Source organism: Strix uralensis, chromosome 27 (assembly GCF_047716275.1).
Source record: "Strix uralensis isolate ZFMK-TIS-50842 chromosome 27, bStrUra1, whole genome shotgun sequence".
NCBI lineage: Eukaryota > Metazoa > Chordata > Aves > Strigiformes > Strigidae > Strix > Strix uralensis.
Window position 1 is genome coordinate 5,096,985 of NC_133998.1, and position 23,045 is coordinate 5,120,029.

General features: G+C 61.4%; 1 protein-coding gene across 1 annotated transcript; it reads left to right on the forward strand.

The window, feature by feature from the left end:
• The first annotated feature begins 1,021 nt into the window (after positions 1-1,021).
• On the forward strand, positions 1,022-22,858 carry PIK3R2 (phosphoinositide-3-kinase regulatory subunit 2). The gene is made up of 16 exons (XM_074851253.1): positions 1,022-1,129; positions 7,957-8,684; positions 12,183-12,275; positions 12,758-12,820; positions 13,819-13,950; positions 14,144-14,345; positions 14,655-14,740; positions 15,768-15,873; positions 15,982-16,080; positions 16,202-16,382; positions 16,597-16,722; positions 17,509-17,651; positions 17,860-18,036; positions 18,724-18,795; positions 19,012-19,182; positions 19,393-22,858. Exons 2-16 carry the CDS (start codon positions 8,345-8,347, stop codon positions 19,583-19,585), a joined length of 2,184 nt encoding a protein of 727 aa, XP_074707354.1. The 5' UTR covers positions 1,022-1,129; positions 7,957-8,344; the 3' UTR covers positions 19,586-22,858.
• The last annotated feature ends 187 nt before the right edge of the window (positions 22,859-23,045 follow it).

A 23,045-nucleotide genomic window follows, 5' to 3' on the forward strand; every position in this document is an offset into this window, starting at 1 on the left:
GCGCCGCGGCGTGGTGTCTGCGGCCGAGGGGTGGGTTCGGCACTGCCGGTACCGGAGCACCCGCTGCCGGGGGCGATGGTGGGGGGTAACGGGGGGGTGGTGGGTGCCAGGGCTGCCCCAGCTCCGGCGGGGAGGGCTGGGGGAACGCGGCCCCGCCAGCCTGGCACCCGGCCTGGCTCCGGCCGGGGCCTGGATTGTGGGTGCCCGGTGTGGTGCCCAGTGCCCGGTGCGGTACCCGGTGCTCGGTGCAGTGCCCGGCGCAGCACACAAGGCCGTGCCCCGTGTCCACAGCACCCACTGCCCAGTGCAGTGTCCGGTGCCCGGTGTCCGGTGCAGTGACCAGTGCAGTGCCCCATGCCCGGTGCAGTCCCAGTGTCCGGTGCCCAGTGCAGTGTCCAGTGCCCAGTGCAGTGCCGGTGCCCGGTGCAGTCCCGGTGCCCGGTGCACTCCCGGTGCAGTCCCGGTGCCCGATGCCCGGTGCAGTCCCGGTGTAGTCCCGGTGCCCGGTGCCCGGTGCAGTCCCGGTGCTCGGTGCAGTCCCGGTGCCCGGTGCCCGATGCCCGATGCCCGGTGCAGTCCCAATTCCCGGTGCCCGGTGCAGTCCCGGTGCAGTCCTGGTGCCCGGTGCCCAATGCCCGGTGCTCGGTGCAGTCCCGATGCCCGGTGCCCGATGCCCGGTGCAGTCCCAATGCCCGATGCCCGGTGCAGTCCCGGTGCAGTCCCGGTGCTCGATGCAGTCCCGGTGCAGTCCCGGTGCCCGGTGCCCAATGCCCGGTGCAGTCCCGGTGCCCAGTGCCCGGTGCAGTCCCGGTGCCCGGTGCCCGACCCGCGGTCCTGACCGGCCGCCAGGGGGCGCCGCCCGCTCTCCCGCGGTGCCTCGCGCCGTTTGGCGCCGGGGACCCTTCGGCTCCTTCCGGAGCGGCTCGGGCGGGGGCGGGGCCCCGATGGCGGGGAAGGGGCGGGGCCGCCGGCGCTTCGGGCGGGTTCGTGTCTCTCCGGCAGCTGTCGGCTCTTTCCGGGGCGGGTTCGGGCCGTTCCGGCGGCGTTCGGGCCTTTTCCCAGGCTGCCGCCGGGCTGGGAGGCAGGAGCGGGCTGGAGCCGAGCGGCGGCGGATGGGGCCGGCGGAGAGGTGGGACGGGGCCGGGGGAGGGAGCGGCCGGGGCCGGGGGAGAGGGAGGCCGCGATCGGGAGCGGAGGCAGCGCCGGGCGGGCCGGCGCCGGGACCCGCGGGGAGCGCGGCCCCCTCAGCGTGAGGCGCCCCGGGGGCCCTGGGTGGGAGCAGCCCGCCGGGCCCCCCCGCGCCGAGCCTCTGTCCCTTTCCCGGGGACAGCACCGGGGATGTCCCCGTTCCCCTCCCGGTGGTGCGAGCGCAGGGTGCCCCGCTGCCAGGGCAGTGTCACCCCCCCGCCCCGGGCCGTGCCACCCCCGCGCTGGCCCTGTCGCCCCCGCCCCGAGGTGCCAGGGCAGGTCCCCTGTGTCAGCGCTGGGTGTCCCCCGCCCCGAGGTGCCAGGGCTGTCCCTGTCCCCTCGCTGTGCAAAGGCTGCACCCCCCCGCCCCGCTCCCCCCAGGCTATCTCTATCCCCAGCACGGGCACCTCTGCGCCATTCCCCCTGCAGCGGGGCCGGTGCAGGGACCCCGCCACCCTTGGCAGGGTGCAGCCCCCCCTGCCGGGGGTCCTGGGCACCCTCACTGGGGGGCAGAGCTGGAGGGAAGCGGCCTGTCAGGGCTGTACGGCTCCAGCCTGGGCTGGGGGCTCAGCCCCATCGCCATGGCCCCTTGCCCTGCCGCGGCTTGGCCCCACCACGTTTCTGCCCCAGCAGACCCCGGGCTGGGGCTGAGTGGCCCAAGGATGCCCCCGTCCCTCTGGATGTGTCGGAGTCCGAGCTTTGCCATCTCTAGACACAGTTGCCCCCAAACCCTGGCTCTGGGACGGTGGCCAGCCCCCCCTCTTCCCAGTGAGGTTTGTGCTCTGTGTCTCTTCCAATCCTGGGGACGTTTATCGGCCCCTTGAAGAAGCAGCTTCCCATGGTCACGTACCTCCCCAACTGAGGGTCTGCGTCCAACGGGCAATAAAACCTGGGGGAAAACCTGTCTAAAATGAGCTCTGCGGGAGCCGCGAAGAGCTGGAGCAGCACCAGCATCGCGCCTTTCGGCACCCAGCGCGGCGGAGGAATGGCTGCCTCTCCTCCCCATTAATGCACGGCTTTTATTTCCCGAGTAGCTCTTAAAGCCACTGGGGAACTGGCCCTGTGACTTTCTCTGTGAGAGCAGAGAATGGAGACAGCTGAGTAAATATAGCCTAAATCACTGCTTTCCTGGCCATTCCCCCGCCCTTCCCTAACATGCGAAGGGCTGGTGTGTCCCCGAGGCTGGGTTGGCCTCTGCTCTAGTCATCGACTCTTCCATGATGTGGGAAAGTCCAAGCCATGGTTTGGTTTCTTTGGTGACTCTCTCCTCTGACGTGGGCAGATCGTGCTTCAGTCCGTCTGTGCGGTTCGCGGCAAGGCTTCGGTCCTCCTAAAGGTGATCGCTGCCCCAAACCCTCGTTTTTTTAACTCGCTATAACAAGGTTTTAAGCACACAGGAAAATCCTTTCTGCCCGCAGTTGGGTCTCGCTGGATAAAAGCTCTGGGTTGGAAGAGAAACCGCGGCTCAGCTGGAATGTGGTGAGGAGCAGAGTGGTTTGCGGAGCCAGTTTGGAGCCATGTCAGAGCTCCGGCACTTTGCTCCGAGTGCTGGGGTGTGTTTACAATGAAAAAGAGTATTTATAATATCGAGGGCTCTTTTAATTCCTCTGGGAATATCTGGAGCCGCAGCTTGGAGCTAAAGGAACCGAGTAATGGAAGATAAAAAGCAAACAGAGGAAGGGACAGTGGATTTCTCAAGTTGGAAGGTCTCAAGCCGAATAAAGCTGGCCTGCTAACGTGGTTACTTCTCACCTTGTAGGCTACTTCATGCGATTGCCGTGCTGTGCGGAGCTGCTAATAAATTGTCGTATAAATTCCAAATACCCCAGGGAATGTGATTTTAAGCAGATAAGTTAGCAAGAGCAGTTGGATTTTTTTTTTCTTTTTTTATGTACTCAGTTTTTTTAGAACTGTAATTTTTGAGGGAAGTAGCCAAAGTACAGCTCCTGGGTTTATTTCTGAAAAAAGTCCCTAAACTCAGCCCCGTGAATGCTCCTAAAATGGAAGTAGTGTGTTCTTGCTGCTTGGGGGCTGGTGTAAAGGGAGCCTGGAGTGAGGCGATGGTGCTGGTACAGGGTGCATGTAAAAGTCTCTGGCCAAGTAAAAGGCTCTTGCAGGGAGGAGGAGAAAGCTTCTGAGGTGGGTAAGACAGGACGAGCTTCAACTGTAGCAACAAAGTCTGACATCAGGAGAAGCCTCCAGACAGTGAGAGAAGTCTCGGAGTAGAGTTGCAGATTTCCTGAGGTGTTCTCAGACTGTCCAGCCTTTGAGGAGGAGGTTGCTGAGACCTCCAGTTGTTTCTCAAAAATGAGGAAGGTATCGGTCATCCAAGGCAGGGATTTATTAGGCTACTCGGGTCCCTGCTAACTGTAACATTTACTTTTTCAGTGAAATGTTTCAGATATTCCTTCACTTCCTTGGGCTTCAGCGAATAAAGCAAAATATTTAATATTTAAAGCAGTAAATGCTCTGTACCCCTGGCAAAGGGCAGCTGGTGGCCGTGGGCAGGATGCTGCTACTCCTTGGGCTTTGTTGCCAGCTGCATGGGAGACATTTCTTGGTGAGAAAAGAGGTGAAAATGGCCTCAGCTGCCCGGTGCCTCTGCCCTGGTGCAGTCGCTCTCAGGACAGCAGGCCTGGCTTAGGCTCAGCTCACGGCATAACTCGCCTCCCCTGTTGCTTTTCCCTGTTTGGAGGGAAATACCAGCCGGCTTGGCAGCGCCGTGGCCATCGCCAGCCCGGGAGCATGAGCCCCCGGCACGGCTCCGGCTCTCCCCGCTCCTCCGGCCGCTTCCCCGGGGGAGCGTGTCCAGCTCCGCTTCCCGCCCGCGCCAGCTCCCCGCGGGCTCGCCTGGCTCGTTCCTCCGCAGCTCGTCGTGGCGTTGCCGGCTCCGCCACGGCCTCGCTCGTGGCTCAAGCCTTGCGAGTCGTCCTTCGGCCTCTTCGGCAGGGCCGGGGAGGGAGCCGGCTCAGGAAGCTGCCCGGGAGCGCAGGGGATTGCTGTGCTCTTTGTCCCAAATTATAAACCAGGGGTTGCCAAGCTCTCGCCCTCTCTGCCCCGGTGCTGCCCGTGGGCACAGCGTGACCCACAGCGTGCTCGGCACCGCCGGCTCCTGCCGCTCCGGCGGGGTGTGAGGCCGCCAGAGCTGCCCCGGCTGCGCAAGACTCGGTGCAGCGGCAGTTGTCACGCTAGGGCTCGATGTGGCAGGCGGTCCCGTGTCCGTTTTTATTTCCATCCCTGGTTGCATTGTCCTATTTTCTGCCTTTAATAAAGGAAAGGTTTGTTCTCATTGTTTGTCATCCACTAACATGTAGCATTCTGCTGTTCAAAACTTGATTTGTTGGTTTTTTGCTCGCTAAGGATCCGATGTAACTTGGAAAGACTTGAGCTGTGTAGATCGTTGTAAGCATATTCTTCTCTTAAATATTTTTATGCATTCTTTTGCCTCACTGGAGGGAAAGTAGTGCTCAGTCTCGCTTCAAGTCAAGCTGCACTTTGAACTGCATTTGGAACTGGGTTAAAAAGCACAGGAACCACATTTAAAACGTTAAGATGCTTTTATTTATGTGCTGGGCACACACAAAAAGACTTGTAATGTGTTTTTTGTTTCAAACCCATGTATTAAACAAAGAAAGTATTGACAGCAGTTAATGAATCGGGGGATTGTTTCTGGGCACTGAGAGATTTACCAAAGGTATTTAGATGTCTGATGCATGGGATTTTCAGAGCAGCCTAAGCAAGTGCTCGCCAGCGCGGACACACGAGGTTCCTCTCCGCGAGCTGAGCGAACCTGGAGCCGGGCCCAGCTGAAATCTTTTGGCAAGCTGCTCCCTCTCTCCTGCGCACGCAGAGCCCCAGCTCCGTGTGCTTCCAGCCAACAGGCTCGTGCGTGTCCCGGGCTCTCAGCGCTGCCTTCCCCAACTCGCCTTCCCTCCAAAGAGCTGTTCCAGGGCTCGGGGGAAATGTGTGTTCCCTCTCCCCAGAGACACGCCAGTTCGGTCAGCTGCTCTCTGTGGGGCGCAGAGCTTTCCTGACCGCGTCCCGCACGCACAGCTCAGCCCGGGAAGCCGCTCGGCGCGTCCGTGGCAGGACAGAGGACGAGTGTTTCCCTTGGAGAGGACAGCACCGGCGTTAACCATGTGGATTTGGGTTTCCTGGGGGCCTCCTCGCCCCAGTTTGGGGGTACTTGATCCCCATAGGGGCTGAGCGCAGGGAAGGCAGGTGAGGCTGCTCCAGGACCGGGCTGATTCTAAGTTATTTGTGGGGTTTTTTTATGTGCCCAGTGACCCACTGGGACGCGGAGAACAGGGTGACACAGAGCTGCGTCTCTGCGTTCCCACCGCAGGGAAGGAGGCTGGAAGGAGTTGACAGAGCAGGAGCTGCGGGACCTGCTCTTTGGAGAGACTCAGTGCTCCAGAACGACTCTCCTCTTCCCACCCCTCCACGCAGGTCTGCTTTTAAAAGCTACTGAACGAGTTTGCCAGGGCTGAGCGTTCTGTCCTTCCAGCCTCTTCAGCTGCACCGGCTTGTCTGAGGCGCCTGGAGTCGGGGCTGGGATCTGCGGGTGGAAGCTGGGGAGGTGCCTTCAGGGGAGCATCGACCCCGCTGGGTTTGGGCTCTGCTGTCTCTGGGTACGTTATGGGGTCTGTCCGCTCCGGGAGGAGCAGGAGCTGCCGGCGTCTTTCCCAGCAGGCAGCGGCCGCGCGGGCCCTTGGCAGTCAGGCAGTGCCCCCGGCGCTGTCGACTCGGTTCCATCGGACCCTGACAGGCAGCATTCAGAGGGGCGAGGGCAGGCAGTGAGCCTGGTCATAAATCTCTCTTTATGCTCTGGATTATGAAGTAATATTTTCCTGGCTGGGGCTGGTTGGACTGGAGAAACGCGGGCTCCGCTGCGAGTTCCCTGCGGCCGCCATCCCGGCATGGTGGGAGCTCGCACAGCGGCTCTGCTGGGATGTGCTGCTCCTCCTGCAAACCCCCCCTGTCCCCAAGGTTTCTCTGGGAGTTCTGCGGCCTGATGTTGCTTCTGGAGTTCTGGAGAAGCTCTCCAGCAACCCAGATCAGGCTCAATCCTGTTCCCCACCCACCGGAGCCTGGCTGCAAGTGTCTTACCTCCCCAAGGGCAGCGCCTGCTCATTCATGGCGAAGACAGCCCAGCTGGGACACTTGCCCGAGCTCAGGCAACTAGCGCAGGCCCTGGCTGCTGTGCAGGTTTTATGTGCCATGGCCTTTTTGTGCCTTTCCTCTTTGTCAAGGGAAGGAGCCCGCAGCGTGGGGCTGGGCTGGAGAGCCTGGCTGTGGAGAGGCAAAGCTGGCTTCTCTCGGGCGACTCGCACCCATCTCAGACTTTCTGGTAGCATGCAGGGGTGGTAGCCCGTGCGGGAGGGAAGAAGGGTTTGTAGCTGATGTGAACTGTTAACGTGTTGCTGGCCCGAAAGGGTTATTCTGAAATACTGCAGATCACCAACAATTAGTGCCTCTCTCAGAGTCCAACCAGCGGTCGGAGCAGCCTTGGCTCCGTGCCGTGCTTGGTTGTGTGTTGACCCCGCTGGGAAGGGTGCCCTGGCTCCCTTCGCCTCCTCGCCTCCCTCCGCAGAGGCTCCCGCAGCCCTGAAAAGCGCCTTCCTGCTCGCTAATAGTTTTCAGATGAGACTCAAGAGTTTGAGCTGGGTTTGGTGGTTTCTGGGCCAAAACAGCTCAAGCTGTTAATAGGACCTGCAGCGTTTCAACAGGCCTTCCCTGGGAAGGCTGGTTTCTGGCTGTCCCGGTGCCTTGTAGGTCTGGTCCTTGGTTGCAGCCGTGGCTGCGGGAACCAGGACGCTGGGATTTGCCTGGGGGAGGTGGAAAACTGGCCTGTGCAGCCGGGAGGGGATGGGAAAAGAGAACGTGCTGGGCTGGTGGGAATGCCCCAGCTCATACATCCCTTCAACAACATGTTATAACCCAGGTTTATTCTTTTTGGTGGAATTCTGGGCAGGAGAGGCAGCATATTCTTCAATTTCTCTCTGAATAGCTGAAAGGCAGTTAGCAGCTCTCAGCAGACTTGAAGGCTTCTAAAGATTATTTTAACTCCTCTCACCTCCATCTCTGCAAAAAGAACCCGTGCCCGCACTTGATGCTGTTGCTGCTTTTGAAAAGTTCAAAAATTTACTTTGCTCAGAGCAAAGCTTTGAAGTGCTGCTCTGTGGGAATGGCAAAGCATCTCGAAAGCCTTTCGCTGAAAGCTTGGTTAACCTACATTTGTGGGCAGCTACCTTCAGAAAATGACTTTGTGGGGGATTGCACGGCGAGATGTAAAGGTGAACTGTGAAATTTAATCAATTTAATGAGAAGAGGTTAAATCTGTTTGTTTTGCTCCTATTCAGGGCCTCCAGCTGGTGGTTGCAGGGTCACCCTTTTCTGTATGCAAAAGTTCCTGCATAAAGGCTGTTTTGTCCCACTTGTTGTCTTCTTGTTTGCATAAGTGCTGCGAGGAGGGTAAGCTGAAGAAGCAGGAGTGAACCTCTTTAAGATGCAGAGCTGGTGCCTGACTGTAGCAGAGAGGAGGTGGCATTTCTGCCCGCAGCCGCTGGCTCCTCTCTGGCTTTTGGGAGTGTAAATTGGTATTAGCATGTCCTGGTTGGATCCAGGGCTCAGCATTAGCTGGTAGGTAGGAGAGAAACGAGTCCTGCCTCTCTCAGCTGCTCAAATGAACCCCTAGTTTGAATGTTGGCGTCTCGGGAGGGTGTGGGGTGCCTGGCTGTGCAGTGACAAGTCTTTTTCTCTTTGCAGGCACTGGGAAGGGAGACGTAGCATGCCACGCCGTTCTGGGCTGGAAGCGCACCGTGCTTTTGCCCCCCGGACTCCAAGAAACCTGCTTCTTTTTTGGTGAAGCAGACCCTGATCTCCCGTTTCTTTGCTGCATGCCCGCTCACCAGTGCTGGATTATGTTTGTCTCCTTCTCCCTTTGCTCCATAATTTGGTTGAATCGTGGTTTCAAGCTAAGGAAAAGGGGCTGCACCTAAGCGCGCCGGGGCACCCCGGACCAGGCTGCCTGGCTGCTGGTTCACGCAGAGACATTTAGAGTGCTGATGGGGGAGAGCTGCCTCTGAGATCCCTCTTCTCCCGCCCGAAAGACGCTGCCTCGCTGTTCAGAGCCGTTCTCCCCTCAGCAGAGAGAATGGGCAGCACCGATGGGTTCCAGTACCGCGCACTCTACCCCTACCGCAAGGAGCGCGAGGAGGACATTGATCTGCTGCCTGGGGACATCCTGGTGGTGAGCAAGGGGGCCCTGCAAGCCTTGGGCTTCAAAGACGGGGATGAGCAGACCCCCAATCAGATCGGGTGGATCCTGGGCGTCAACGAGCGAACCAAGCAGAAGGGCGACTTTCCCGGCACCTACGTGGAGTACGTGGGGCCCGTGAAGATCTCCGTCCCTTCGCACCGGCCCCGAGTGCAGAGACCCCTGCCCGCAACGCCGGGGGCCAGCGGCTGCCGGCTGCAGGAGGCTCTGGAGCAAGGTAAAGCCGCGCTGCCTGCCGGTTGCTGCGAGACACCTCTGCGCGGCGTGTGGCAGATGGGGGGGGGTGAGTGGCTTGGCAGGACAGCGGTGAAGCCCTCGGCTTGGCAGCACCGGATTGCCCTGCCAGCAGCAGCACGGTCGAGTTGCCTGGGGATTGTGGGCTCACGCTCAGTCCTGGCCGAGAGAAAAGGATGTTGTTCCTCCAGCTTATCCATCTGCTCAGCAGAGATTCTTGGGGCGAGCCTTGTCCCGCTTTTACCTCTCCAAGATCTTTCTTCCTCTCTGGCCTGCAATCAGCCAGGACCCCTGTGGTCCTTAGTCCCTCTCCCTGCTCTGCTGAGGGTTTTGCCCCACTCCCTCCCTTTAGGAAAAGTCCTGACCTCTCCCAGCCACCTCCCTGCCTCTGATTCTGGAGTGCCCGGGGCACTGCTCCCTGCCAAGAGCCGCTCAGCCCTGCTGAGACACACAGTTACTTGTCTCTGGGCAAGAGGAGAAAAGTCAGGGTCTAAAAGAGTATTTCCGAGAACTGGAGCTAATTGCTTGTCTGCCTGGCACCCGTCCCTCGCTGCGGATCGCGGAGCTCTCGCTGGGGCTGGGCGGCCGCCCTCGGGCAGGGCATGAGCCGTCCTGCACCTGCGGCTGCCTCCCAGCCGGCGCTGGGCTTGGCACGGACCCGCTCTGGGAGCTGGGAGAGCCCCGTGCCTCAGCGCTGCCTGTAGAGCTGCGGCAGCTGCCTTCTCTTTGCCTATTTTTTTTGTTTTTGCTCCTGGGCACTAAACCCTGTGGCAAGGGGCTCAGCAGCCCCCAGGTGCTCGGAGATGGCAAATAGGGGTGATAGCCACGCTTTGCCTTCTCATGCCTCGCAGAACTCGTGCTGGTGCACACAGGAGGTGTAGGGTCAGCAGCAGGAGCTGGTGGGCATCAGAGCACGCTCCCGGCTGGCCGTCCTGCGTCCTCCCCATCCCTCCCTGCCTGGGAAGCCACGGCTATCCCATCAGATGCTTCTAGCTGTGTGAAACACCTCTGGGGTCTTAAAGAATGGAAAGGACCCCCCATCTCAGAAACCAGGGTGGTGGGGGCTGATGCAGCTTCCCACAGCTGCCTCCCATTCTCCTGGAGCCGGAGGGGCGGCCCCGGGAATCGTCTCCGCAGGGTGGGAACGCGGCCGGGCCATGCGTTTGGGTTGGCAGCAAGAGCTGCTGACCTGAGTCATCCCACTTCCAACCTGCCTTTCCAAGAAAGCAGCTCCCCTTGGGAGCCTGGGACATGCTCTGCGGTGGATGCGTCGGCCTTGCCTGCATCCAGCCCTGTGCTCCCTCGGGTGCTGTATTTATGCCTTCGTGGGCTCTCTGCTCTTCTTCTCAAGCGGGGCTTGCTGGAGGCGTGTCTGGGTGGTCAAAGCTGCTGCCCTGCGCGAGGGGTGTGGGGATCTTTGGGATGTGGAAGAAGATACGTGCCAAAGCTCCTGCCACACAGAAAAGACACGGTTGGGAAAGAAACCAAAAGCCAGCCTGTCTGCGACCTGCCCGGGCATCGGGTGCCGGGGCACGCGGGGAGGGTCCAGCCCTGTCCCCAGCGGGTGCATCCCCACGGCCAGCCTCCACCTTGGGCGCAGCCGGGGCCTGCAGCGTGGCAACTCAAACGCCCGAGGCCATTTTACACGCAGCCTGCTGGGATGTTGGTGGGGAGACACATTTTTGCAACTGAGAAACTGTATTTAAGCCAAGCCCGTGTTATTTCTTCGTGGTCTGCGCTTTGGGAGGTGCAGAGAAATCTCCTGGCTGCCCCACGAGGCTCACAGCCGGCAGCGTTTCTGCCCTGTTTCCTGGGTCCTGTCCAGGGATCCCTGAGCCCCCCCCAGTGTCACACGTGGAGCAGGGCCAGTGCCACGGCCATCACGCACGACCGGCCTCGCAGACCCAGCTCTTTCTACCGGTGAATTTACGAGCTGCTGGTGTTTGCCTTCCGCAGAGAACGCAAGCGGAAAATGCGGCTCGGAAATATTTCCGCAGCTGCCCCGGCCGTGCTGTGAGCAGCCTTGTTCACGGCAGCCCAGCCTGGAGGCCCGGCAGGCTCAGGAGCTGCTGCTGGCTCCGGCACAGGCTGCCTGATAAAAAAAGGCAAGCTGCTGCCTGCTGAAGCAGCACATTCCGGGCCAGGCCACGTGGGCAGCACCAGTATTTACTCTCCCTTCAGCCCTTCCCAAGGGTCAGGCTTGGAGCTGCCAGCCTGGCAGCTTGCCTCAAGCTTCCCCACCCCGACCAGCACCACGCTGGGCCCCTTCCCGTGCCCAGGGGCTCTCTCTGGTGGGGGGTTGCCCCCGCCCTGCCTCCCCAGCAGCACAGGCCCTTGCTGGGTGCCTGCCCCATTTGCTCCCCTTTCTGCAGCTGCACCGACACGAGCTGCTTCGTCTCCCCTCCGCGCCATGGCTGCAGGAGGCTCAGCCCGGTGCAGAGTTTCAGCTTGTTGCGCCTCGTGGTGAGACCACACCGGGCGAGTTCGGGTCAGATCCGCGATAACAGAGTCGTGTTTCGCAACGGGGAGCTGCCTTTTGGCTCTGCCTTCCCCAGAGCGGAGCGTGCTGAGTGTCCTCACCCACCGTGGGCTCCCCACAGGGGCTGCCCGGTGCTCTGGACCAGCCCGGAGGAGCCTCCTGCACCGGCTGGTGCTCAGTTGGAAGCGAGACGGGGCCTGGCACCGCTCGTCCTTCGGCAAATCTCCCGCTGGCAGCTGCCCGGCCGGGCCTGCGTGCTCCTGCCCCGGCATGCGTCACCCCTCCAGCGCAGGGGAACAGGGGTGCCCGGAGCCAGAACCTCAAGATTTTCTGGAACTGGCAGTGAAATGCCACCCAATGTGGGGCCGTAGATTCCCCCCCCACCCAGGAAGGGGGGGACCCCAGTCCCGTGCCACTGGCTGTCTGCGCCCTGTTCCAGCTTGCGCAGAGGCTGTGGGCTCGCGGGGAGGGGGAGGCAGAGGGCTGGTTTCCATGTTAAACGAGCAATCAAGGGCAGGAATTTGCTGACATGGCGTTCTGTCTGAATCGCTGGATTAATCACAGCTCACCACCGCGAGTGAGCTCCCTGGCCGTTCTCCACCAGCCCTGCGCAGCCCCCGGGCCGGGCAGGGACCAAACCCAGCCTGAGCTTTGGGAGCCCTGGTCACCCCTGCGCAGGGGTGCCGGGGGTCCCCACGGAGATAGGTGCTGCCTCTCAGCCTCTGCAGGGAGCAGTGGGGATCCCCTGTGCACACCCCGGGGCAGGGGCTCAGGGCAAGGCTGGGCTCAAAAAAGCGCCGTGCCAGTTTGTGGGCCAGCTCGTGGGTTCCCTGCAGCCTCCGTGCTGGGTTTGCGTGGGCCGTGGCCTCGCAGCAGTGGCCACGGTTTGCCTCGCCCTCAGACGCTGCCGTTGGGAGCAGCGTTGGTTTTGCCCCAGCCCGGCTCTGCTGCAGAGCGTCTGCTGGGGGCTGAGCTGGGGCTGACCCCTTCTCTCCCCGCCAGGGTCTCCTCTCCCAGACTTGCAGGAGCAGTTCAGCCCTCCGGAGATTGCACCGCCGCTGCTGGTGAAGCTGGTGGAAGCTATTGAGAAGAAAGGTAAGGGGGGATGCTGAGCACTGCGGGGCTGATACCCCCCAAAACCCCCCAGTGAGGGCAGAGGGGGAGGCAGCTGTCTTTAAAAGCTGTTGGCGTTGGACCGAGCTCCGTGGGACGTGCAGGACGCAGCTGCCTGCAGGAGGGGAGGCCCTCCTGCTCCTCCCTGGCTTAAGCTGGGCTTGAGCCGGGCTTGACCCCGCTGCGCCGTCCTGCGCAGAGGCCTGGGGTGAGGGCGCTGGGCCTGCACGCAGGACGCCTGCGCGCCCCGCGTGGGTGCTGGGGTTTGGGAAGCGCTTCCAGCTGGGATTTGTGCCGTGGGGCCGCTGAACTGGGAGTCCTGGGGGCCGAGGGCGTTGGGCTGGACCCCATCCAGGCCTGGTTAACCGTGCCGCAGCCATCGGCCCGCCGGGCTGGCAGCGAAACGGTGCGTGCGCTGGGAGCGGCAGAGCTCGCAGCTCAGAGCAGCGTCCCCGCTTCCGCAGGGTTAGACGGCGAGATGTTGTACAGGACATCTGGCTCCGAACTGCGGCAAGCACTGAGAACCGGTAAGAACCAGCTCGGCGTGGTGAGGAGGCGAATCGGCTCAGATGGAGGAGATTAGTGGATGTGACAGCGCCAGCAGTAATGCAATCCAGGCCAGGCTCGCCTGTCCCCGGCAGTTCCTGACTCCCGGCAGGCTGCCTGTGGGGCTGGGCTGTCCCCGTCCCGACACGTCCCCGTCCCGCGTGGAAGGGATGGGAAAAAGGGGGGGACACTCCTGCCACCATCCCTGGGCTGGAGCAAAGGGACGTGGCACCAGCTCGGAGACTCGCAGGCCAACGAGTGACCCCTGGGCTCGCCTCCTGCTGTCTCTTCGGGGTGTCCTGCTCTCGGGGTGCCCTGCTGACGGGCTGGCGGAGGCTTCTCTGCTCTGTCACGCCACTAATAAGCAGGGGAGGATCTTTCAGCTCAGCTTGGTGGCTGGAGCCTTGGCTCTGCTGTGCCAGCAGCTGATGGCTCTGCCGGGGAGCCTGCGGAGCTGTCTGCCTCTCGGCTGGGCTTGGGCCTCATCCAGCCCTGTGCTGGCTTGTCCCCTTCCGCAGATGTTCTTGCAAACCCCAACTATGCGGTGCTGTCACCTCTGGCCGCGCTGCGTTCGGGACAGGCTTTACGTGCTGCCCCCACAGCCTGCGCCTTGGTTCAAGGGAGACCTTTTCCCTGCTGGGTTCAGCTTGTGGCTGCTCAGCCTGTGCTTGTCTCTACAACACAGGGAATAAAACTCTCCCCGAGTCATGCATGTCCAGGATTCCTGTGGCAGGGCTCGGGGTGTGGGCACCCAAAATGACCTCTACCCCCTCCCAGGGTGGGGGGACCTGTCTGAATTCCCAGAGCCAGCTTGTTTCTGGGGTGCAGGGGGCAATTCCAGGCACCCTCTGTCCTGTGAGCTCCCTCGTGGTGCCGTGTCCCGGGGTAGCTGGCTGGGTGGTGTGTGATGGGCTCCGGGCCGGGTGCTGGAGCTGCTGGCTGGGTGCCCCCGTGCCATGGGAAATCTGTGCCCCGGCAGATTGGACCCTGGGCGACCTGGAGCCCTTCGACGTGCACTCCCTGGGCGAGGCGCTGCGAGGTTACCTGCAGGACCTGCCCTCCCCCGTGGTGCCGGTGTCGGTGCACGGAGACATCCTTCGTGTCCTGCAGGGTAAGGGCCTCCCCTGGAAACGGGCGGCTGGGCGGGACGGACGCGTTTTGGCGTATTAAAATAAATCCTGTCCCTATGGGGTCTGGCCCACGGCCCCCGCTGCTGACAGCGCTCCCACGCTGTGACACGGCCGGAGTGTGGAGAGTGGTGTCGGCTGTCCCAGCCCTTCCATCGTGTCTTGTTCTCTCCCCAGAGATCCCCCAGCCGGAGAATTGCCGGAAGCAGCTGCTGCTGGCCCTGGAGTCGCCTGCGGTCCCACTCCAGAACACGCTCACCCTGCAGTTCCTGCTCCGGCATCTGGGGAAGGTATCGCAGCAGGCCGAGAGCAACAGCCTCCACCCTCGCGCCCTGGGAGAGATCTTTGGTCCCCTTCTCCTCCGGCTGCCTGGCGCCAGGTACGTGAGGCTTTCGGGTTCCAGCCGTGTACCGAGCGTCGGCCGCTGTGCCTGCCAGGACGAGGAGTCCAGCCTGTAACAGCAGGTCTGCCCGCAGCCCCTGCCTCGCTGCCCGTGGGATTAAAGTGCTGGCAGCACACAGAGGTGGGACTCAAAGCCGCGGCAGAGCTCTTGCTTCTGTGTCAGCCTGGGATCTGGCAGCTGGGCTGAACCAGCTGACCGCGGCTGCCCCTTTCCCCGCGGGCACGGGAGCAGTGCCAAGTTCTCCCCCACAACCACTGCTCTTATTTGGCTCCTCTCTCCCCGCAGCCCAGAGCTGAGCCCTGACTTCTCCGCGCTGTTTTTGGAGATGCTTCTGCAGACGAAGGAGCTGGAGCCGGAACAGTTGCCTCCAGGTACTGAGATGCCCCTTCCTTGGCGCCCGAAGCGCTGGCGTTTGTGCTCTGTGGTTGTGGAGTCTCTGCCCCCATGAGTGGGTCGCTGAGAGCGTTTCTGTAGCCCAGCTGTGCCTGGAGGCCGGCTCGAGACGCTCATCTCAAGACCCCCAGCAGCTACCGGCTTGGGGAGGAGTGGCTGGAAAGCTGCCAGTCAGAGAGGGACCTGGGGGGGTTGATTGATAATGAGCCAGCAGTGTACTCAGGTGGCCAAGAAGGCCAATGGCATCCTGGCTTGTATCAGCCGTAGCGTGGCCAGCAGGGACAGGGAAGGGATCTGACCCCTGTGCTCGGCACTGGTGAGGCCGCCCCTCGATGAGTGGGTTCAGTTTTGGGCCCCTCACTCCAAAAAGGCCATTGAATGACTCGAGCGTGTCCAGAGAAGGGCAACGGAGCTGGTGCAGGGTCTGGAGCACAGGTCTGATGGGGAGCGGCTGAGGGAACTGGGGGGGTTTAGTCTGGAGAAGAGGAGGCTGAGGGGAGACCTCATGGCCCTCTACAGCTACCTGAAAGGAGGGTGCAGAGAGGGGGGATGAGTCTCTTGAGCCAAGGACCCAGCGCCAGGACAAGAGGGAATGGCCTCAAGCTGCGCCAGGGCAGGGTCAGACTGGCTCTTAGGAAGGATTTCTTTGCAGAAGGGGCTGTTGGGCGTTGGAATGGGCTGCCCAGGGCAGGGGGGGAGTCCCCATCCCTGGAGGGGTTGAAGAGTCGGGTTGACCCAGCGCTGAGGGATCTGGTGGAGTTGGGAACGGTCAGGGTGAGGTTCATGGTTGGACTGGAGGAGCTTCAAGGGCTTTTCCAACCAAGAGGATTCTGTGATTCTGTGATCTGCTGCCGTAGATGTGCCTGGAGCAGCTCCTGGCAGTGTGGCAGCCAAGGGGGCTTCCCCGGAGAGTCACAGCAGGGAGGGGGCCCCAACATTCCAAGGGATTACCTGTGGGGAGCTGGGACTCAGACCCACCCTGCTTCAACCCTCCTTCCCTTCCAGCTTTGCCTCCAAAACCGCCTAAGCCAAAGCCCAGTGCAGCCAGTTTGGCCAACGGGAACAGCGTGCCCTTGCAGGACGCCGAGTGGTACTGGGGTGACATTTCTCGGTAAGGTGGGGGCTGGCAGCTCACGTCCTGGGTGCCCTGTCCATGGAGTTATTACCTAGGGGAGCTCTGATTGCACCTCCCAGGCCGTGACGATCCTGTTCCTTGCAGGGAGGAGGTGAATGAGAAGCTACGGGACACGCCAGATGGGACCTTCCTGGTGCGCGATGCCTCCAGCAAGATCCAGGGGGAGTACACGCTGACGCTCAGGTAGGGCGCTGGCGTCCCCCGAGAGCTCCGGGCGGGGGGGTCTGTGCGTGTCCCCGCACTTGGGGCTGCTGTCGGGTGCTGGGGTGGTTAAGTGCCCTCTCCTCTGCCCTCCCCACTGCAGGAAGGGAGGCAATAACAAGCTGATCAAGATCTTTCACCGGGAAGGGAAGTATGGCTTCTCAGAGCCCCTGACTTTCGGCTCGGTGGTGGAGCTCATCACCCATTACCGGCACGAGTCGCTCGCCCAGTACAACGCGAAGCTGGACACCAGGCTGCTCTACCCCATCTCCAAGTACCAGCAGGTGAGGCCTGTGCTGCAGGGACGCAGCTGCAGCCGGAACCAGGGCAGTTTCCTCATCCATTCCTGGCCCTTTGGTAGACAACAACGTCCACCCCCCCTCCTTTCCTGTTGCTTTGTGGGGTGACTGCCAGACCTCCTGCAGGGCTGGTGGGGTTTTGTGGGACCAGCTGCTCTAGGGCAGGAGCAGGTCCTGACTGAGGCTGTGCCTCTGGCAGGACCAAGTGGTGAAAGAGGACAGCGTGGAAGCCGTCGGGGAGCAGCTGAAGGTTTATCACCAGCAGTACCAAGACAAGAGCTGGGAGTACGACCTGCTGTACGAGGAGTACACGCGCACCTCCCAGGTACACGGGTGCTGCCTTCCCCTTCACAGCATCACAGAATGATCCAGGTTGGAAAAGCCCTTGAAGCTCCTCCAGTCCAACCATGAACCTCACCCTGACCGTTCCCAACTCCACCAGATCCCTCAGCACTGGGTCAACCCGACTCTTCAACCCCTCCAGGGATGGGGACTCCCCCCCTGCCCTGGGCAGCCCATTCCAACGCCCAACAACCCCTTCTGCAAAGAAATCCTTCCTAAGAGCCAGTCTGACCCTGCCCTGGCGCAGCTTGAGGCCATTCCCTCTTGTCCTGGTGCTGGTTCCTTGGCTCAAGAGACTCCTCCCCCCTCTCTGCACCCTCCTTTCAGGGAGTTGTAGAGGGCCATGAGGTCTCCCCTCAGCCTCCTCTTCTCCACACTAAACCCCCCCAGTTCCCTCAGCCGCTCCCCATCAGACCTGTGCTCCAGACCCTGCACCAGCTCCGTTGCCCTTCTCTGGACACGCTCGAGTCATCCAATGGCCTTTTTGGAGTGAGGGGCCCAAAACTGAACACAGTTGGGAGCAGAGGCCCCACGGGCTGCCTCAACATCCCCTGATCGCTGGCAGCCGGCAGCTGCTGCGCGCAGAGAGCAGAGATCGGGCACCCGCTGCCCCCTTTGTCTGCTCCTGGACTTGAGGGGACTTCCCCAGAGAAGGGGCTTTGAAGAGGGGGATATTTTGGCTGCAGCAAGGACAGTGCTGCTTTGGAGAGGGGCAAAAAGGGGATGCAAATGGGCAGAAACCTTCCTCAGCTCTCCCCTCCCTTTTCAGGAGCTGCAGATGAAGAGGACAGCGATCGAGGCCTTCAACGAGACGATCAAGATCTTTGAGGAGCAGTGTCAGACGCAGGAGAAATGCAGCAAGGAGTACATCGAGCGCTTCCGACGGGAGGGCAACGAGAAGGAGGTGCAACGGTGAGGACGGGGGGGTAGTGGTGACCTGTCCTGCCCGGGGAAGGGCTCTGAGGGCTGGAAGGATCATCCTGGCCCAGCGCAGAGCTGAGGCATGCGCGATCCTTGTCTCTCCAGCAGCGTGCTGTGGGCTGGAGCTGGCAGGCTGCCTCCTCTGCCTCCCCCGCTCTGGCTCACAGCCTAAACTCCCCCCCCCGCCTCTTTCTCCCAGGATCCTCATGAACTCGGAGAAGCTCAAGTCTCGGATCACTGAAATCCACGACAGCAAGATGAAGCTGGAGCAGGACCTGAAGAAACAAGCCTCGGAGAACCGGGAGATCGACAAGCGCATGAACAGCCTCAAGCCAGACCTCATGCAGCTGCGCAAACTGCGGGACCAGTATTTGGTGTACGTGGTGCCTGCCCCCGCAGAGGGCTGGGACTGGGGCCCTGCTGCCCCCCCCCCAGCCTGGCCTGGGAGCCAACTGGCTCCTTGAGGGCTTTGGGGCTTGTTGGACCGGCTTGTGGGCTGCTGGGTGCAGGAGAGAGCCCCGCAGTGCAGCCTCGGGGCACGGCGGTTTCTTCGAGGGGACGGCTGCTGCCCTCTGGTGATCTCATGAGGAGCAGCTGAGGGAACTGGGGGGGGTTTAGTCTGGAGGAGGCTGAGGGGAGACCTCATGGCCCTCTACAGCTACCTGAAAGGAGGGTGCAGAGAGGGGGGATGAGTCTCTTGAGCCAAGGAACCAGCGCCAGGACAAGAGGGAATGGCCTCAAGCTGCGCCAGGGCAGGGTCAGACTGGCTCTTAGGAAGGATTTCTTTGCAGAAGGGGCTGTTGGGCGTTGGAATGGGCTGCCCAGGGCAGGGGGGGAGTCCCCATCCCTGGAGGGGTTGAAGAGTCGGGTTGACCCAGCGCTGAGGGATCTGGTGGAGTTGGGAACGGTCAGGGTGAGGTTCATGGTTGGACTGGAGGAGCTTCAAGGGCTTTCCCAACCTGGCTGATTCTGGGATTCTGTCATTGCTGCACGAGTGGGGTCTGGCCCGGCCGCCACAGGCCAGACACGCTGCCTGCGCTGAGCTCTGCCTCTCCTTCCCCAGGTGGCTGACGCAAAAGGGTGCCCGGCAGAAGAAAATCAACGAGTGGCTGGGCATCAAGAACGAGACGGAGGAGTGAGTGTCCCTGCTCGCGCGTTGTGGGATGGGGGGAGCTGCAGGAGCGTGGGACGCGCGGCTGGTTTTGCTGCGGGGCTGCAGGCAAGTCCTGTCTCCCTGCCCGGGAGCTGAGGACATCTTCCCTGCTGGAAGGGGTGATGAGGGTGGGAAAGGAGGTGTGGAGTCCACGTGCCCAAACCGAGGGGATCTGAGCCTGCCTCTGCTCGTTTGCAGCCAGTACTCCATGATGGATGACGAGGAGGAGCTGCCCCACCACGAGGAACGCACGTGGTACGTGGGGAAGATCAACCGCTTGCAGGCAGAAGAGATGCTGTGCGGCAAGCGGGACGGCACCTTCCTGATCCGCGAGAGCAGCCAGAAGGGATGCTACGCCTGCTCCGTGGTGTGAGTACCCCCAGGCAGAGCTGGCGGGGTGAGGGTGGCGCGGGCCGTGGTCCCGCCTCCCTCTGCCCTTCTCCAGTTTTGCTGGAGCCTGGCAGAGGTATCCCCAAGGTCTCCCGTCCTCCTCAGCTCCTCCTGCCAGGGCCAGGTGTATTTCTGGGCTGCTTCGGTGATGTCCCCAGCCTGCTGCTGACCCCCTTGTCTCCCCGGCAGGGTGGACGGTGACACCAAGCACTGCGTGATCTACAAAACGGCGACCGGCTACGGCTTCGCTGAACCCTACAACCTCTACGCCTCCCTCAAGGACCTGGTCTTGCACTACAAGCACACGTCCCTGGTGCAGCACAACGACTCCCTGAATGTCACGCTGGCTCACCCGGTCCTTTCCCAGCCACCAGCCAGATGAGCAGCCCATGCACAGCACAACAGCTGCCTTCAGCTTCTCCCCAGGGCGCTGCTTTCTGGCTCTGGACTCTTGCACCCTGTATAGTTGAGTCTCTGTGCTCCTGCCCCTCCAGAGCCTCTGAGATGTCTGTGACCGTTCCTGGTGTCCCTTTTGGTCAGTAGCTGAAACCCGTGTCTTGCTGATGGGACAAAAAGGCTGGGCTGTTGATTCCCAGTGGGCTCCAGCCTCTAGGAGGTGGGATCCAGTTGTGATTGAATTGCTGGGGGTGAGCACAGCCCCCTCCCCTTCCCCGATAAGCAGGTCAGAGCCCCCTTCTTGCTGGCAGGTCGCCCCACTACGCATCACTGTAGAGCTTGGTTCCCGAGTCCTCGGTCACCGCCCCGGCCGAGCTCTGCTCTGAGCAAGGGGCTCCCTGCCTGGATGCCAGAGGGAGGCAGAGGAGGAGGAGGCTCCGCTGAGCAGTTGAGCTTGTGCATCCTCCACTCTCGCTTCCCTCGGTGATCTCGCAGGCTGCGGTGGTGTCTGGTACGAGGGGTGCTGCTTTTCCGGTGCAGAGACTTGCTTAAAAAAGAGAAACCCCGTCCTCCGTGGGGCTTCTCGGCTGAGGTCTCCGCTCCGTGCCGTGCCCCACCTCACCGTTTTGTTCCCTAATGTTGTAACCACCTCTCGAGTGTTGCTGTCTGGGGAGGGAGGATCTGGTTAGCGATGAATCTCTCGCCTTCGTTGTGCCAACTAAGCTGTGAAATCCGTGTTGGTACCCGTGTTTTTTTCCCGGCAGAATCTATGGGATGCACAGCTCGTTGTTTCTGGCTGTCTTCAGTGAATCTCTGCAAACGTAACCTGTTGAAGCTAACTGTAGCTCTGTAAATATGGTTCTTTTCGTAATCGGCTGCTTACCTAGTACTGGTGTTTGCTGAACTCCCACTACGATATGCAAGCGCGTGGGCAGCAGCCGGCCAGGCTGTTGCAGACTCGGGTCCTACCGGCTGAAGCAGGAGGGAGCTGGAGTCCGACGCACGCTACGAGCCCTACGCAAAATGAAGGACCTGTCTGCTGCAGGAGGACGGTATCTCCGCTGGGCCAAGGGCCTTAGTGCATAGAAACGTATATGCATGATGTCGAACTATGTATGCAAAGCACTTATAATCACGAGTACTGTACGGGGACTTGGGGTGAAAGAGCTGGTGGTTGCGGTCGTGCTGCCCGTCGTGGCTGGCTGGCGCGGGCAGGGATTTGGTGTGTCTGAGTTCCGAGGGCTCGAGGGCAGCGGAGGTGGCCCTGGAAGAGCTTTAAAAGCCGGACCTGGGCTGAGAATTGAGGTCGTGGTGGCATTTTCTTGACTGGGTTATCCCGTCTGCCTGGCTTGAAGAAAGCATTAATTGTCCTCTTGATTTGCCGGAGAGGCTCCTTCCCTTCTGGAGGCTGCGTCCTCAGGACGGGCTGGTGGATGCTGTAGGTTTTGCCGCTTCTGTTTTGTGTTGCGACTCGCAGTTCTGCAGGGTGCTGTGTGCTCCTGCTCTGCCTGCATCCTGCCCTCGACGTGCCATCGGCGTCGGGGACGGTGCCATCCCTCCTCCTCCCCCGCTCAGCTTTGCTCCTCACCTCGCTCCGGGCCGCTCCCCGGATCCTTTTGGATCTGGGATTGCTGGAGCAAACGTCCCATTCCCGTTGCTTGTGGCAGCTCTGCTGTGCTCGACTGTACAGACCCCGTTCCCTGCTCTGCATGCCTCCTCCAGGCTGTGGGTTTTTTTGGTTCTGGTTTGTCAGTGTTTGGTGCTCTGGGTGCTGAACTGCCGCGGAAGGGGCAGGCGATGGGTCAGGGGAGCCGCGGAGAGGCTGCGTTTGACTTTGGGGATCACTTGAGAAAAGCTGTCAGGGATAATTAAGGGAATAATTTGGGCTTGGACACGTGAGGTGAGAGCACGTGGCAGTGGGGCAGGGAGGCCTGGGGCTCAGAGCTCTCTCTGCAGAGACCCCCCCCAGGGTTTGTGGGGTGACCCTGGGGGTCGCACCAACACCCCAAAGCTTTCTGCCAGGCTCCCACGCGGGTCATGGCGGCACATTTTCAGCCTGGGGACTCTGCACTGGTCCTGCCTTGGTCCTGTGCTCGGCCCTGCGCCGCGGGGCAGGCTGCAGGCAGGTGGGATCCTCCAGCCCCTCGCCCCACAGAGTCCACGTCCTCCCCCCACCACCCCACCAGCGTGAGCTCGGGGCTGGTCCTGCCTGGGGCGGGGGGGGGGGGGTTGCTCCTGGCTCGCTCCCAGCCCCGTCGAGCATCGGGGAGAGTCTCGGCTTCAAGCCGTCACCTGTCAACAGTTCGCTTGGTGCTCACCCCAGCTCCGCTGGCCGGGGAAATTCCAGCTTCTCTTGACAGCGGGTTTTTTTTATCCTTTTGGCTGAATTTCTGCTCTTCTCCCCGCGCTGTCCCTTCCTGCCGCCCACTCGGAGCCTCTTCCTCCGCAGGAGCATGGGCAGCTCAGCGTGAGCACGGCGGGGGGGTCATGGTCACCCCTCTGCTTCTCCCAGCACTGCCCGTTCCTGCCCGTTCCTGCCTGCCAGCACCCATCACCGCGGCCCGGCCCCGGCAGGGCTCTGCTCGAGGGTCCTGCGGACAACGAGGAGGAAAATGCCCTTCCCCAGCGCTGCCTTTCCCTGACGGTGCTTGTCTTGGCTCCCTGAAACGCAGCTTTTCCCCCGTCTCCCCCAGAGGTGGAAACCCAAGCCCTGAGCTCCCTGCCTGCAGCGCAGCTCCCCCCCTGCCCCCCGCTGCCCCCCGAATAAGCTGGTTGTGATTTGTCCTTTGATGCTTTCGCTCGCGCTTCGTGTTCACGCCGCCGGGTGAACCCGGTAACGATGTGTTTCGAGGCTCTGGGCTCTGCTTTGCTGCTTGTGACCCCCCCCCAATTCCCCGTGAGCCCCCAACCGAGCTGCGCACCCGCATCCCGTGGCCGTTCCTGCTCTTGTCCCGCCATGTCCCGGCTCGGGATGCTCCACGTAAACCCCCCCCCCCGAGAGCTCTCGTGTCACCGGAGGCTTTGTGCTCGGAGAGGATGCGGCGGCTGCGTAATTTTAGTTCCTAGGTATATGCAATAATAAGTAACTCGCCACTTCAGCTGTTTGTTACCAGCAGTAGTTCTCTCTATGCTCTTTCTGTTGATGTTTACTAATGTAAACCCAGTATTTGTTACTGTAAGAGGATTTTTGTACGGTACTTCAAAAAAACCCACAAAAACAAACAAACAAAAAAAAAGAAATAAACAGAATTAATTGAAACGGCTGTGGGGATTTCTGTGGGAGGGGTGTCACGCTGGGGGAGCGGAGGCGGGAGGCTCTTGGGGCTGTGCCCCAGCTCCTGGGCTGGGTGCAGGATGTGACCCATCGCCCGGCTGGTGCGGGGCTGGGCCAGGACGCTGCAGGGCTGGGGCCAGCCCCGGGCTCACCGGCTGGGCAAGCGAGGAGG